At 39.5% G+C, this 16,359-nt stretch overlaps 1 protein-coding gene across 2 annotated transcripts in view; it reads right to left on the bottom strand.

Moving 5' to 3' along the window:
* The window catches only part of LOC130912784 (uncharacterized), a 239,286-nt gene that overhangs the window by 94,830 nt on the left and 128,097 nt on the right, over positions 1-16,359 (bottom strand). For both annotated transcript variants that reach the window (XM_057830826.1, XM_057830828.1), the window contains 3 exons: positions 13,990-14,105; positions 13,747-13,910; positions 13,360-13,513 (listed from right to left, as the gene is read on the bottom strand). In XM_057830826.1, coding sequence (XP_057686809.1) covers positions 13,360-13,513; positions 13,747-13,910; positions 13,990-14,105 — 434 coding nt within the window. The remainder of the gene's footprint in view (positions 1-13,359; positions 13,514-13,746; positions 13,911-13,989; positions 14,106-16,359) is intronic.

The raw sequence follows: 16,359 nt of genomic DNA, 5'->3' as shown, positions 1-16,359 counted from the left end.
TGCATTGATGCCATTGACGGCCATGCATGTCGAATCTACTGATGCCAATGTACTTGGATTCAATTGATTATATGGATGTCGATGCCATTGACTGCCATGGACGTCCAAAATTTTTCCCATTCATTTTCAATGGGGAAAAAACAAAATTACCCCAAATCAACAGAAAATGACCAGATATCAATAGGACGTGTCCCCCAAACTTCCCCAATTCCATTGACGCTTATGAAGGGTGCCGCCATTGACTTACATGGACGTCCAAAATTTTTCCCATTCATTTTCAATGGGGAAAAAACTACATTTCTCCAAATCAACAGAAAATGACCAGATATCAATAGGACGCATACCCCAAACGTCCCCAACTCCATTGACGCTTATGGGGGGTGCTGCCATTGACGTCCATGGACGTGCAAAATTTTACCCATTCATTTTCAATGGGAATTTTTTTTTTTTCCCCAAATCAACAGAAAATGACTAGATATCAATAGGACGTGTCCCCCAAATGTCCCCAATTGCATTGCTGCTTATGGAGGGTGATGCCATTGACGTCCAGGGACGTCCAAACTTCCCATTCATTTTCAATGGCATTTCTTCATGTTTGTTCATTCTATTGATGCCAAAGTACTTGGATTCCATTGACGCTTATGTAAGTTGATACCATTGACGTCCATGGACGTCCAAAATTTTTCCCATTCATTTTCAATGGGAATTTTTTTTTTTTCCCCAAATCAACAGAAAATGACTAGATATCAATAGGACGTTTCCCCCAAATGTGCCCGATTGCATTGCTGCTTATGGAGGGTGATGCCATTGACGTCCACGGACGTCCAAACTTCCCATTAATTTCCAATGGCATTTCTTCATGTTTGTTCATTCTATTGATGCCAATGTACTTGGATTCCATTGACGCTTATGTAAGTTGATACCATTGACGTCCATGGACGTCCAAAATTTTTCCCATTGATTTTCAATGGGATTTTTTTTTTTTTTCCCAAATCAACAGAAAATGACTAGATATCATTAGGACGTGTCCCCCAAATGTCCCCGATTGCATTGCCGCTTATGGAGGGTGATGCCATTGACGTTCATGGACGTCCAAACTTCCCATTCATTTCCAATGGCATTTCTTCATGTTTGTTCATTTAATTGATGCCAATGTACTTGGATTCCATTGACGCTTATGTAAGTTGATACCATTGACGTCCATGGACGTCCAAAATTTTTCCCATTCATTTTCAAAGGGAATTTTTTTTTTTTCCCAAATCAACAGAAAATGACTAGATATCAATAGGACGTGTCCCCCAAACTTCCCCGATTCCATTAACAATTATGGAGGGTGCTGCCATTGACGGACATGGACGTCCAATTCTCCCAATCTTTTCTAATGGCTTTAACTTTGTTTAGTGCCAATGACTGGCATTATGGTCCATTCTATTGATAGACCTGAGTGGGGCTAAGATTTGTATCTCCACAGAGGAAAGACCAAGGTGTGTAATTTCTCCCGAAATTGCAGTTTCTAGTTATTATTATTATTATTCAATAATTGTTGACGTTTTTTTCGGCGCGCCGCACAGCCCGAACCGTACCTCCGATCGGTACCGTTCAAGTATCGGCACGACCGGAATTTTCGCGCGACGATGGGAATTTTTCAAACGGCCTTGAAAAATTTTCCGTTCGCCCGTAAACGGCAATTTTCCGGAAAAAAAAAAAAGTTTCAAAATGTATCTAGTCCTACAATTTTTGACCAAATCACATAATTTGGGCATCAAAAATTCCGGGACGGTGAGGGGCATAAAAGTTGTATACAGAATTTGGAAAAAAATTACGCTTCCTCGGAAATTTGCCAAAAACTATCCCATTCATTTCGAATGGGAAAAGTTCCCATTCACTTCCAATGGGATTTCCAATGGAATTTACATTGCATTGATGCCATTGACGGCCATGCATGTCGAATCTACTGATGCCAATGTACTTGGATTCAATTGACTATATGGATGTCGATGCCATTGACGGCCATGGACGTCCAAAATTTTTCCCATTCATTTTCAATGGGGAAAAAACAAAATTTCCCCAAATCAACAGAAAATGACCAGATATCAATAGGACGTGTCCCCCAAACTTCCCCAATTCCATTGACGCTTATGAGGGGTGCCGCCATTGACTTACATGGACGTCCAAAAATTTTCCCATTCATTTTCAATGGGGAAAAAACTACATTTCTCCAAATCAACAGAAAATGACCAGATATCAATAGGACTTATACCCCAAACGTCCCCAACTCCATTGACGCTTATGGGGGGTGCTGCCATTGACGTCCATGGACGTCCAAAATTTTACCCATTCATTTTCAATGGGAATTTTTTTTTTTTCCCCCAAATCAACAGAAAATGACTAGATATCAACAGGACGTTTCCCCCAAATGTCCCCAATTCCATTTAGGCTTATGGAGGGTGATGCCATTGACGTCCAGGGACGTCCAAACTTCCCATTCATTTTCAATGGCATTTCTTCATGTTTGTTCATTCTTTTGATGCCAATGTACTTGGATTCCATTGACGCTTATGTAAGTTGATACCATTGACGTCCATGGACGTCCAAAATTTTTCCCATTCATTTTCAATGGGAATTTTTTTTTTTTCCCCAAATCAACAGAAAATGACTAGATATCATTAGGACGTGTCCCCAAAATGTCCCCGATTGCATTGCCGCTTATGGGGGGTGATGCCATTGACGTCCATGGACGTCCAAACTTCCCAATCATTTCCAAAGGCATTTCTTCATGTTTGTTCATTCTATTGATGCCAATGTACTTGGATTCCATTGACGGTTATGTAAGTTGATACCATTGACGTCCATGGACGTCCAAAATTTTTCCCATTCATTTTCAATGGGATTTTTTTTTTTTTCCCCAAATCAACAGAAAATGACTAGATATCATTAGGACGTGTCCCCAAAATGTCCCCGATTGCATTGCCGCTTATGGGGGGTGATGCCATTGACGTCCATGGACGTCCAAACTTCCCAATCATTTCCAAAGGCATTTCTTCATGTTTGTTCATTCTATTGATGCCAATGTACTTGGATTCCATTGACGGTTATGTAAGTTGATACCATTGACGTCCATGGACGTCCAAAATTTTTCCCATTCATTTTCAATGGGATTTTTTTTTTTTTCCCCAAATCAACAGAAAATGACTAGATATCATTAGGACGTGTCCCCCAAATGTCCCCGATTGCATTGCCGCTTATGGAGGGTGATGTCATTGACGTTCATGGACGTCCAAACTTCCCATTCATTTCCAATGGCATTTCTTCATGTTTGTTCATTTTATTGATGCCAATGTACTAGGATTCCATTGACGCTTATGTAAGTTGATACCATTGACGTCCATGGACGTCCAAAATTTTTCCCATTCATTTTCAATGGGAATTTTTTTTTTTTCCCCAAATCAACAGAAAATGACTAGATATCATTAGGACGTGTCCCCCAAACTTCCCCGATTCCATTAACAATTATGAAAGGTGCCGCCATTGACGTCCATGGACGTCCAATTCTCCCATTCATTTCTAACGGCTTTTACTTTGTTTTTTGCCAATGACTGGCATTATGATCCATTCTATTGATAGACCTGAGTGGGGCTAAGATCTGTATCTCCACAGAGGAAAGACCAAGGTGTGTAATTTCTCCCGAAATTGCAGTTTCTAGTTATTATTATTATTATATCATCAAATTATTCTCCGCGTTTTTTCGGCGCGCCGCGCAGCCCGAACCGTACCACCGATCGGCACCATTCAAGTATTGACACGACCGGATTTTTCGCGCGACGCAGGGACTTTTTCAAAATCCCCCGAAAAATTTTCCGTTCGCCCGTAAATGGCAATTTTCCGAAAAAAAAAAAAAAGTTAAAAAATGTATCTAGTCCTACAATTTTTGACCAAATCACATAATTTGGGTATCAAAAATTCCGGGACGATGAGGGGCATAAAAGTTGTATACAGAATTTGGCAAAAATTTACGGTTCCCCGGAAATTTGCCAAAAACTTTCCTATTCATTTTGAATGAAAAAAAAATGCACGCTGCACAGCCCGAACCGTTTGACCGATCGGCACCGTTCAAATATCGGCACGACCGGAATTTTCGCGCAATGATGGGAATTTTTCAAACGGACCCGAAAAATTTTCCCTTCGCCCGTAAACGGCAATTTTCCGGAAAAAAAAAAAAGTTTCAAAATGTATCTAGTCCTACAATTTTTGACCAAATCACACAATTTGGGCATCCATAATTCCAGGACGGTGAGGGGCATAAAAGTTGTATACAGAATTTGGAAAAAAATTACGCTTCCTCGGAAATTTGCCAAAAACTATCCCATTCATTTCGAATGGGAAAAGTCCCATTCACTTCCAATGGGATTTCCAATGGAATTTACATTGCATTGATGCCATTGACGGCCATGCATGTCGAATCTACTGATGCCAATGTACTTGGATTCAATTGACTATATGGATGTCGATGCCATTGACTGCCATGGACGTCCAAAATTTTTCCCATTCATTTTCAATGGGGAAAAAACAAAATTACCCCAAATCAACAGAAAATGACCAGATATCAATAGTACGTGTCCCCCAAACTTCCCCAATTCCATTGACGCTTATGAAGGGTGCCGCCATTGACTTACATGGACGTCCAAAATTTTTCCCATTCATTTTCAATGGGGAAAAAACTACATTTCTCCAAATCAACAGAAAATGACCAGATATCAATAGGACGTATATCCCAAACGTCCCCAATTCCATTGACGCTTATGGGGGGTGCTGCCATTGACGTCCATGGACGTCCAAAATTTTACCCATTCATTTTCAATGGGAATTTTTTTTTTTTCCCCAAATCAACAGAAAATGACTAGATATCAATAGGACCTGTCCCCCAAATGTCCCCAATTGCATTGCTGCTTATGGAGGGTGATGCCATTGACGTCCAGGGACGTCCAAACTTCCCATTCATATCCAATGGCATTTCTTCATGTTTGTTCATTCTTTTGATGCCAATGTACTTTGATTCCATTGACGCTTATGTAAGTTGATACCATTGACGTCCATGGACGTCCAAAATTTTTCCCATTCATTTTCAATGGGAATTTTTTTTTTCTTTCCCCAAATCAACAGAAAATGACTAGATATCAATAGGACGTTTCCCCCAAATGTGCCCGATTGCATTGCTGCTTATGGAGGGTGATGCCATTGACGTCCACGGACGTCCAAACTTCCCATTAATTTCCAATGGCATTTCTTCATGTTTGTTCATTCTATTGATGCCAATGTACTTGGATTCCATTGACGCTTATGTAAGTTGATACCATTGACGTCCATGGACGTCCAAAATTTTTCCCATTCATTTTCAATGGGAAATTTTTTTTTTTCCCCAAATCAACAGAAAATGACTAGATATCATTAGGACGTGTCCCCCAAATGTCCCCGATTGCATTGCCGCTTATGGGGGGTGATGCCATTGACGTCCATGGACGTCCAAACTTCCCATTCATTTCCAAAGGCATTTCTTCATGTTTGTTCATTCTATTGATGCCAATGTACTTGGATTCCATTGACGCTTATGTAAGTTGATACCATTGACGTCCATGGACGTCCAAAATTTTTCCCATTCATTTTCAATGGGATTTTTTTTTTTTTTCCCAAATCAACAGAAAATGACTAGATATCATTAGGACGTGTCCCCCAAATGTCCCCGATTGCATTGCCGCTTATGGAGGGTGATGCCATTGACGTTCATGGACGTCCAAACTTCCCATTCATTTCCAATGGCATTTCTTCATGTTTGTTCATTTTATTGATGCCAATGTACTTGGATTCCATTGACGCTTATGTAAGTTGATACCATTGACGTCCATGGACGTCCAAAATTTTTCCCATTCATTTTCAATGGGAATTTTTTTTTTTTTCCCAAATCAACAGAAAATGACTAGATATCAATAGGACGTGTCCCCCAAACTTCCCCGATTCCATTAACAATTATGGAGGGTGCTGCCATTGACGGACATGGACGTCCAATTCTCCCAATCTTTTCTAATGCCTTTAACTTTGTTTAGTGCTAATGACTGGCATTATGGTCCATTCTATTGATAGACCTGAGTGGGGCTAAGATTTGTATCTCCACAGAGGAAAGACCAAGGTGTGTAATTTCTCCCGAAATTGCAGTTTCTAGTTATTATTATTATTATTCAATAATTGTTGACGTTTTTTTCGGCGCGCCGCACAGCCCGAACCGTACCTCCGATCGGTACCGTTCAAGTATCGGCACGACCGGAATTTTCGCGCGACGATGGGAATTTTTCAAACGGCCTTGAAAAATTTTCCGTTCGCCCGTAAACGGCAATTTTCCGGAAAAAAAAAAAAGTTTCAAAATGTATCTAGTCCTACAATTTTTGACCAAATCACATAATTTGGGCATCAAAAATTCCGGGACGGTGAGGGGCATAAAAGTTGTATACAGAATTTGGAAAAAAATTACGCTTCCTCGGAAATTTGCCAAAAACTATCCCATTCATTTCGAATGGGAAAAGTTCCCATTCACTTCCAATGGGATTTCCAATGGAATTTACATTGCATTGATGCCATTGACGGCCATGCATGTCGAATCTACTGATGCCAATGTACTTGGATTCAATTGACTATATGGATGTCGATGCCATTGACGGCCATGGACGTCCAAAATTTTTCCCATTCATTTTCAATGGGGAAAAAACAAAATTTCCCCAAATCAACAGAAAATGACCAGATATCAATAGGACGTGTCCCCCAAACTTCCCCAATTCCATTGACGCTTATGAGGGGTGCCGCCATTGACTTACATGGACGTCCAAAAATTTTCCCATTCATTTTCAATGGGGAAAAAACTACATTTCTCCAAATCAACAGAAAATGACCAGATATCAATAGGACTTATACCCCAAACGTCCCCAACTCCATTGACGCTTATGGGGGGTGCTGCCATTGACGTCCATGGACGTCCAAAATTTTACCCATTCATTTTCAATGGGAATTTTTTTTTTTTCCCCCAAATCAACAGAAAATGACTAGATATCAACAGGACGTTTCCCCCAAATGTCCCCAATTCCATTTAGGCTTATGGAGGGTGATGCCATTGACGTCCAGGGACGTCCAAACTTCCCATTCATTTTCAATGGCATTTCTTCATGTTTGTTCATTCTTTTGATGCCAATGTACTTGGATTCCATTGACGCTTATGTAAGTTGATACCATTGACGTCCATGGACGTCCAAAATTTTTCCCATTCATTTTCAATGGGAATTTTTTTTTTTTCCCCAAATCAACAGAAAATGACTAGATATCATTAGGACGTGTCCCAAAAATGTCCCCGATTGCATTGCCGCTTATGGGGGGTGATGCCATTGACGTCCATGGACGTCCAAAATTTTACCCATTCATTTTCAATGGGAAATTTTTTTTTTCCCCAAATCAACAGAAAATGACCAGATATTAATAGGACGTATACCCCAAACGTCCCCAACTCCATTGACGCTTATGGGGGGTGCTGCCATTGACGTCCATGGACGTCCAAAATTTTTCCCATTCATTTTCAATGGGGAAAAAACTAAATTTCATCAAATCATCAGAAAATGACCAGTTATCAATAGTACGTCTCCCCCAAACGTTCCGAACTCCATTGACGCTTATAGGGGGTGCTGCCATTGACTTCCATGGACGTCCAAAAATTTTCCCATTTATTTTCAATGGGGAAAAAACTAAATTTCCCCAAATCAACAGAAAATGACCAGATATTAATAGGACGTATACCCCAAACGTCCCCAACTCCATTGACGCTTATGGGGGGTGCTGCCATTGACGTCCATGGACGTCCAAAAATTTTCCCATTCATTTTCAATGGGAATTTTTTTTTTTCCCCAAATCAACAGAAAATGACTAGATATCATTAGGACGTGTCCCCCAAATGTCCCCGATTGCATTGCCGCTTATGGAGGGTGATGCCATTGACGTTCATGGACGTCCAAACTTCCCATTAAATCCCAATGGCATTTCTTCATGTTTGTTCATTCTATTGATGCCAATGTACTTGGATTCCATTGACGCTTATGTAAGTTGATACCATTGACGTCCCTGGAAGTCCAAAATTTTTCCCATTCATTTTCAATGGGGAAAAAACTAAATTTCCCCAAATCATCAGAAAATGACCAGTTATCAATAGTACGTCTCCCCCAAACGTTCCGAACTCCATTGATGCTTATAGGGGGTGCTGCCATTGACGTCCATGGACGTCCAAAAATTTTCCCATTCATTTTCAATGGGGAAAAAACTAAATTTCCCCAAATCAACAGAAAATGACAGATATTAATAGGACGTATACCCCAAACGTCCCCAATTCCATTTACGCTTATGGAGGGTGATGCCATTGACGTTCATGGACGTCCAATTCTCCCAATCTTTTCTAATGGCTTTTACTTTGTTTAGTGCCATTGACTGGCATTATGGTCCATTCTATTGATAGACCTGAGTGGGGCTAAGATCTGTATCTCCACAGAGGAAAGACCAAGGTGTGTAATTTCTCCCGAAATTGCAGTTTCTAGTTACATTTGAAGTGCTTAAAAACCATTTATTAAAATTTATACATACATAAAGTTTTTTTTTTTTTTTTTTAAATATACTTTGGGGAAAAAGTGAAAAAACATGTCATATATGTACAGTATATGTATGTATATATATATATATATAATTAGGGCTGTCAAACGATTAAAAATTTTAATTGAGTTAATTACAGCTTAAAAATTAATTAATCGTAATTAATCGCAATTCAAACCATCTATAAAATATGCCATATTTTTCTGTAAATTAATGTTGGAATGAAACGATAAGACACAAGACGGCTATATACATTCAACATACGGTACATAAGTACTGTATTTGTTAATTATAACAATAAATCAACAAGATGCCATTAACATTATTCACATCCTCTTAAAGCGATGCATGGATAGAAAAACTTGTAGTTCTTAAAAGATAAATGTTAGTACAAGTTATAGAATTTTTAAAATAAAACCCTCTTAATGTTTTCGTTTTATTAGAATTTGTAAAATTTTTAATCAAAAAATAAACTAGTAGCTCGCCATTGTTGATGTCATTACACCATGCTCACTCTCCAAACCCATAAAATCATTTGGACCCAAGCGCCAGCAGAGGGCGCCAAACAACAAAAAACAGGTAACAAGTAACAAGCGGACATTACACTGCTGTCATTTTAATCTGAGCGGGGCATGTGCGTTAATTGCGTTAAATATTTTAACGTGATTGATTTAAAAAATTAATTACCGCCCGTTAACGCAATACTTTTGACAGCCCTAATATATATATTACTGTATATTAGGGCTGTCAAACGATTACATTTTTTTAAATCGAGTTAATCACAAATTAAAAATAAATTACTTGTAAATAATGGCAATTCAAACCTCTAAACTATGCCATATTTTTCTGTACAATATTGTTGGAATTAAAAGATAACACACAAGACGGACATTCAACATACTGTACATAAGTACTGTATTTACTTAATATAACAATAAATCTCCAAGATGGCATTAACATTATTAGCATATTAACATATTAAATATTATATTATATTAACATTATTGTTAAAGGGATCAACGAATAGAAAGACTTGTAGTTCTTAAAAAGATAAATTTGGGTGGTTAAAGTTATAGTAATTTTATATTAAAACTCCTCTTCATGTCTTCGTTTGAATAAAATTTTTAAAAATGTCAATCAAAAAATAAACTAATAGCTCGCCATTGTTGACATCGCCGAGCGGGACGTCAAATGGGCTCCCTGCCATTCTTCCACAGTGTCTTTAACTACGTAAGGTGGTGATTGAAATACACCACAAGGTGTCAATGTTTTAAATTATTTAGAGATCTAGCCAAGGCAAAGTCTGAGTAAGTTAAATGTGTATTTTGCATAGCAATTTCGATTGGGAATGCCAGTTCTCTTTGCATTGAGTGTTTTTCTTTTTGTGAACATTATTTTTTTGAGAGATAGGAATATTATTTTTGTTGTGCTTTCACTAAATGATACTATAGCGACTTAACTGTACCGCCCAAATGCATGATGGGATGTTGGGCAACCATGACCGTCAATGGTGGCTGCAAATGGTATACAGTATGTTCTGCATTGTGCTCGAGTATGCGTGTTAAGAAAAAGATCGTTTCCTGTCATTCTTCCCCTTGTCAATTGCCACAATACTTATATTTGTTGTAAAAGTGTTGCCAATGCTTAAGCCAATAAAAGGGGCAGTCCCATGAACGCCTGTGTCCACTCGCATTTCTCTGCCTTTTCGCTCTCAATGTGCCAAAGCGGTGTCATTGTAAACGGTTTGAGGCAACGCATGAACGGGTCATTTCGTGCATCCGTTAATTGCGTCAAATATTTTGATGTGATTGATTTAAAAAAAAAATTTCCGACCGTTAATGGGATAGATTTCACAGCACTAATTTATATATATCTTTCTGACGCTAAATGTGAATAAATACATTGAACACACACACAGTGGCGGACTTGACAATTTTGGGGCCTAAGGCAAACATATCCAGGGGCCCTCCTCATGGGTAAAGGGTTAAAAAGGTGAGAAGGGTGTGGAGGAGATATGTTCTGGTACACTAGGGCTGTCCTAAACGTCAAATTTTATCCTGATTAGTCAGCCGACTAGTTTTACGATTAATCGACTAATCTAATAATTTTCTTTTTTTTACTAATTTAGCAATGACATTTTTGTTGACGCTTATTAATTCACAAAACTATTTTGGAACACTTAAGTTCTTTATTAATGTACAAATAATCATGTAAAAAACAATAATTAATCACAAATAAACAATGAGGTTAAATGCTGATAGCATTTACTAGTGCAAAAGAATGGAAGGTAAACAGATTCAAAACACTGACTTTGCCTTTCAAACATTATTCAAAACAATTCTAAAAAAAAAAAAAAAAATCTGGCAATATTATCATAGTATACTACTATATATAACAGTAGTATAATAATTATAATTATTCATTGCCAATCATATTTGTCATGAAGTGTCCTTTGAAAGCTATTCTTATTCTGTATTATATAGTATTTACTCAACATATTATAATATTAATTCTGAAGTATGTGGGATTAACTCCAGAAATCATTATTTATATGACGAGCATGACGTGCTTTTGCTGTTAACCAGCTGTTGAGTGTTACTGTATGACTGATTGGAACTGTACTACATTGTTTCGCCACAGGGTGTGCTGTCGTGTATTTTATGTTCGGTGTGAAGAAGAAGAAGAAAGTTAAAATAGGCATTAGAGACCTGTTCTCAACTTCTCCCTCACTGCACTTTGGCTCTAATGGAGAGCACGCTCGCTCATGTGTTCGAAATAAACGATAGCCGACGTGCAAAGTAGCAAGTGAGCTGTAAAAATAGCGAGCTTAGTGGCGTGAAAACCGCGGGAGAGCTAACTGAAGCTAACGAACAGCTAAGCGGAGCTAAGCGATGCTAAAGGGCGCTAAATGAAGCTAAGCGACTGATACTCTGTCCGCCGTCGTGGAACAGTCCGTTGTAGTGCGTGTGCGGGGGGGGGAGATAATATAAATGCAGCATTCAAATGGCTTTCTTTTTTGTTTTGTTATTTGTTTGTTTGGTATGCTGACATAATTATACATGACGAATCGTTGGGGGTGCTACTGGCTCCGGTGGCCCAAGCCGTTGCTCGTTGGGGCAAGGGCAGCTGGTTGGGGGCCCCCTACTGGTTGGGGGCCTAAGGCGATCGTCAACTTCGAATAGTACCTCAACCTATGCACACACACAAAAAAAAGGTTTGTTTTTTTTGATGGGGGTGGGGTTCTTTGCTACTTTGCGGTTTTTCAGTTATTGTGGCAGGTTCTAGTCCCCATTAACCGCGAAAAACGAGGGATCACTGTATATTTTTTTGTGTTTCTTTATTTTGATTCTTATTAGTTTTTCTTAAGCGGCAACATTCTCCTGAAATATCAGTACTAGTTTTAAACATGCAAACACATGACTAAATATTAAGCTATAATAAATAGTTTTATTAATTTTTCCTACTGACAGTGGTTGTGTGCTGGTCGTCACATCTATTAATTGATTTATGGCAAGTGGCTAGCCTAGCTTAGTTAACAGGTGGGACTAGGATGTCGGCTAATTTAGAGATTCGCCCTGAGACAAAGGCTACTTCACGAGAAAAATAGTTCAACCACTGAGGTTTAGGGGGCAGACACATAAACTTGAGATTCGACTCGTTATGTGTTACCTCTGCACAGGAGCTACAGGCAGGGGTGTGGATGGCAGTTATTGTACGTGCAGCCCCTGATGCAATTAATGTGCCGCCTTCATAAGTACGTGTCCGCACTGCGCGTTCACGTTGACAAATGACCGGTGGTACGCATCTCACAGGAGGGCGTGTGTCGGCGTTTGGAGGACAGAGGGCGCTGTAAGCTCACAATGATTCTGGCTGGGGCGCCAGGGAGGCCACATTCATTACTAACATAATAATGATCATGACTTAATAACCTTGACAAAGGGCACTTGCTCTGTTAAGCACCACCTGGCATCTATTTGTGTATACCACTGACTGGCACCATCCCTCATTAAAACAAAGCCTCATCTCCTCTTCATCATCGCCATGTCAAAGTCAGGACTCCTTGGTGGTGGTCTCCAGCAGCTCCTGCCGGACTTGAAGGTTTGTTTTCAGAGCGGCTGCTCACTAATAAGCGTGACGTGATGGTACAATGTCACTTTTTTAACTGGTTAGACTTCAATCAACTCGGTCGTTCCTGTTGCGAGTGTTCGGGTAATTGGAATACAAACAGTCAGTGAGGCTCCTGCCCACAGTGGGACTGTCGGCATTCCGTCTGAGCAATAAATTTTACAAGAGTTGACTAAAACAATTCAATGTCATCATCTGGAAGGAATTGACATATGCGTGGAGGAATCTTTAACCCTTTTATAGGGCACTCAGCCAACTCTGGCTATCAATGACAGTGCTAGACATCCAATCTATTCTGACTGGGAGAGGCTGGCAGCGAATGATCGCAGCCAGCACGAATTGTGAAAAAAAGCATGTTTTTTATTATTGTCATACTGAATGAAAAAGTTTTCTTTTTCAAAGTATAAAATATGGTGATTGATTGTTATATTCTTGTAAAAATGTTTTTTCCACTTTCCAATCTGAAACGAATGGAAATCTTAAGGAGAAAAAGTGTATTTTCACAAACACAGTAATTTTTGCAGGGTCATGGCTTTTACAGGGTAATTTTAGATGATTGCCACTCACCCCGAAGTTGGAGGCGGCGAACCGTGCAGGTGCGGAAACGTTGGTGTTGGTGGCGCTTGGGTGTGCGTAGAAAGCGTTGATGTTGGCCAATAGTGTGCTCATGACGGCCGGCACGCCCGACAACATGTACTTGGACGACAGGCACGAGAAGTGGCTGAACAGACGTGCAAAAAAATTAAAAACAAATTAAAAAAACATTCTGAAGTGCGATGATGCCTTGATTTATGAGTTGGTTCAGTTATCTTTTCCTGTTGAAATGAATGAAAAATGTCACCCTAGAAACCCTAAAAACTGGCAGTTTTTCTGATAATATGATTTAATACCTGCTTGGAACTTAATTTGGTACTATACTATTATTATAACATGAAGGATTGACGGCAGCCTTACGTCATGGCCTGGTAGATGGACTCGACGCCGTACCGCATGGCGAACTCATCCACAATTTCCTGCTGCACCTCGTCAAAGTAAACCTTCCAGGCGTCGTCTCCCTGCGCCACCGGGAACTTGACAACACCGCCGCCCTCCACGTCAGTCACCAAGTGAAACATATTCTACCAGATCGGATTACAACTGAGTTTCAGATACCTTTTCCATCGAGGACCCTAACAAGAAAAGTACCGAGAACCTTACCTCGTGGAGGCAGGTGTACTGCATGTGGTACGGCGCCACCTTTTCCTCGCCTTCGATCTCCACGCTGATATGAAGGCGAATGGCACCGGACACTGCCGACTTATCAGTTCGCTTTTCTGAAAAGGCAAAATAAAAAAATAAAAAAACTTTTAGTGCCACTCAAGCTCATAGTTAAAGCAATTAGCATAAATTTCAAAAAATGTGCAAAGTGAAACTAGTTCTGCAGGTTGGATTTCAAAAACTTTATAGGAATAGATTGTTGTAAAAAAAAAAAAAATTATACAGTGTTACGTGTCTACCAATGTTGTTTTCATCAACCATGATGACGATACAGAAAATATTTAGTCAATGAACACATTTTTCATGACGTTGACGAGACGATACTGAGCTAAAAACATGTCTTGGGAGACTAAAACATAACGAAACAAATGCCAGCTTTCGTCAGACGAGACGAGAACGAGGCGAAAATGCGCGGTTTCCGTCACATGTTACACTGTGTAACATTTTTATGTGTAGTCTGCATCGTCTGGTTGTGTCACTCATGTGACGTGCACCCCTCCAACTCACCAGTGTTCTCTCCAGGCTTGCTCTTTTTGAAACACACACAGTAAGATTTATTTTCTTATCTTGGCTAGAGCAATGTTGCTTTGGCTTTTAAAGGTCTGTGCTGAGTGACCATCACACACTACAGTGGGGCAAATAAGTATTTAGTCAACCACGAATTGTGCAAGTTCTCCCACTTGAAAATATTAGAAAGGCCTGTAAATGTCAACATGGGTAAACCTCAACCATGAGAGACAGAATGTGGGAAAAAAAACCCAGAAAATCACATTGTTTGATTTTTAAAGTATAATAGTGTCACAATAATATTCACAATAATAGTGTCAACCGTGTTGTGTATTTGAAGGTGATGGTGGTGTTGTGCCGAAAAATGCCCCCCCGCGTGAAATGTCCGCCCTGACGGGAACGCTTATTTATAACGCTTTATTGAGGTGAAAACATCAAATGTTTTCATGGACGCATTACAGGAATGGATTTACGACTGTAAAATCAGTTTTAAATAAATAAATTACACAAAGTAGTAATACTGTATTTTAGTAACAAATCGTGGACTGGGCCACATAACCATCTTTGAACAGAAATGTATTAGTCTACAGGTTTTCACGACCATATCCCAATGACAATCACAAAGGTATGACATTTATTAGTTCAAGCAGAGTAAAATAATACATATTCACGGTACAAGAAAATCGTTTCCATGTCCGTCGTTTGGTAAAAAAAAGCTGTTTGTACGAGTGACGTGTGGGCGCTCAATAATAAAATAAATAAGCAAATAAATAAAATAAACGCTCAATAAAGCGTTATAAATAAGCGTTCCCGTCAGGGGGGACATTTCACGCGAGGCGGCTATTTTTCGGCACAACAGTTGTTGATCTACAGCTCCGGTTTATCCATGCTAAGGCTAGTGCACCTGCCAATAGGGAATGGGACGTACTACGTCATTGTTTGGGCGTGCCTCCATGCTGATAATATGCTTTACTTCCGGTCCGCCAAACTCAACGGGGATTGTAACGTGTGGTAGTGCTAAGCTAATTCCTTCGGTGTATTAGAAAGAAATTATGGGTGTGTATTGTTGTGTTACCGGGTGCAACAGCGTCTCCCACCCACGACAAAAAAGGGCAAGGAAAACTGGACTCACTTTTCACTGTTTTCCTGCATGGAGGACCAAATATCAGATCACGAAGGCACGACGGATGGCTTGGGTCGCAACGGTTCGTCGGAAAAGCATTTCTTTTTATCATATTTCTGCTGGAATCAGAGTGTGTTCCCGTCATCTCTACTCTTGTAAGTGATTTATCCACTGTTTTGGTTTCAATACGTTTTTTTGTTTTGTTTTTTTTACCGTTGTGTAACCTGCTGTGTTCCTAAGTAAACCTGCATATGAAATGCTGACAACACATCCCGATTGGTCACCGTCTGTCTTCTTGGATTATTTGACAAAGAAATTTGTTCCATTTGTCTTGTGTCGGACTCAAACAAGCCCCTGCAGCAGACGCCATCTGGGTCTGCCCTTCTTGTCAATGGACTGCGGGCTTTTAACTTGTGAAAATGCAAGAACTTAAATGCACATATTTATTCTGCCTGGCTATTTAACTAAGGCCAGTGTTTTTTTTTTTTTTAACCACTTTGACAAAGGCACGTTTCACTGTAATATTGTATATATTCTATCATTTCTTTATAATATATTCTTGTTTGCTCTAATGTAGACTTTAGACTGTCAATTCAAATAGTGTTGGAAAAGTTGCAATACCTAAAATAGAAATGCAAGAACTGTAATGTACATATTTATACACCTTTATTTACCTAAGG

Source organism: Corythoichthys intestinalis, chromosome 3 (genome assembly GCF_030265065.1).
Source record: "Corythoichthys intestinalis isolate RoL2023-P3 chromosome 3, ASM3026506v1, whole genome shotgun sequence".
Classification (NCBI taxonomy): domain Eukaryota; kingdom Metazoa; phylum Chordata; class Actinopteri; order Syngnathiformes; family Syngnathidae; genus Corythoichthys; species Corythoichthys intestinalis.
The sequence above is the reverse complement of the archived record's forward strand: the minus strand, read 5'-3'. Positions and strand labels throughout refer to the sequence as shown.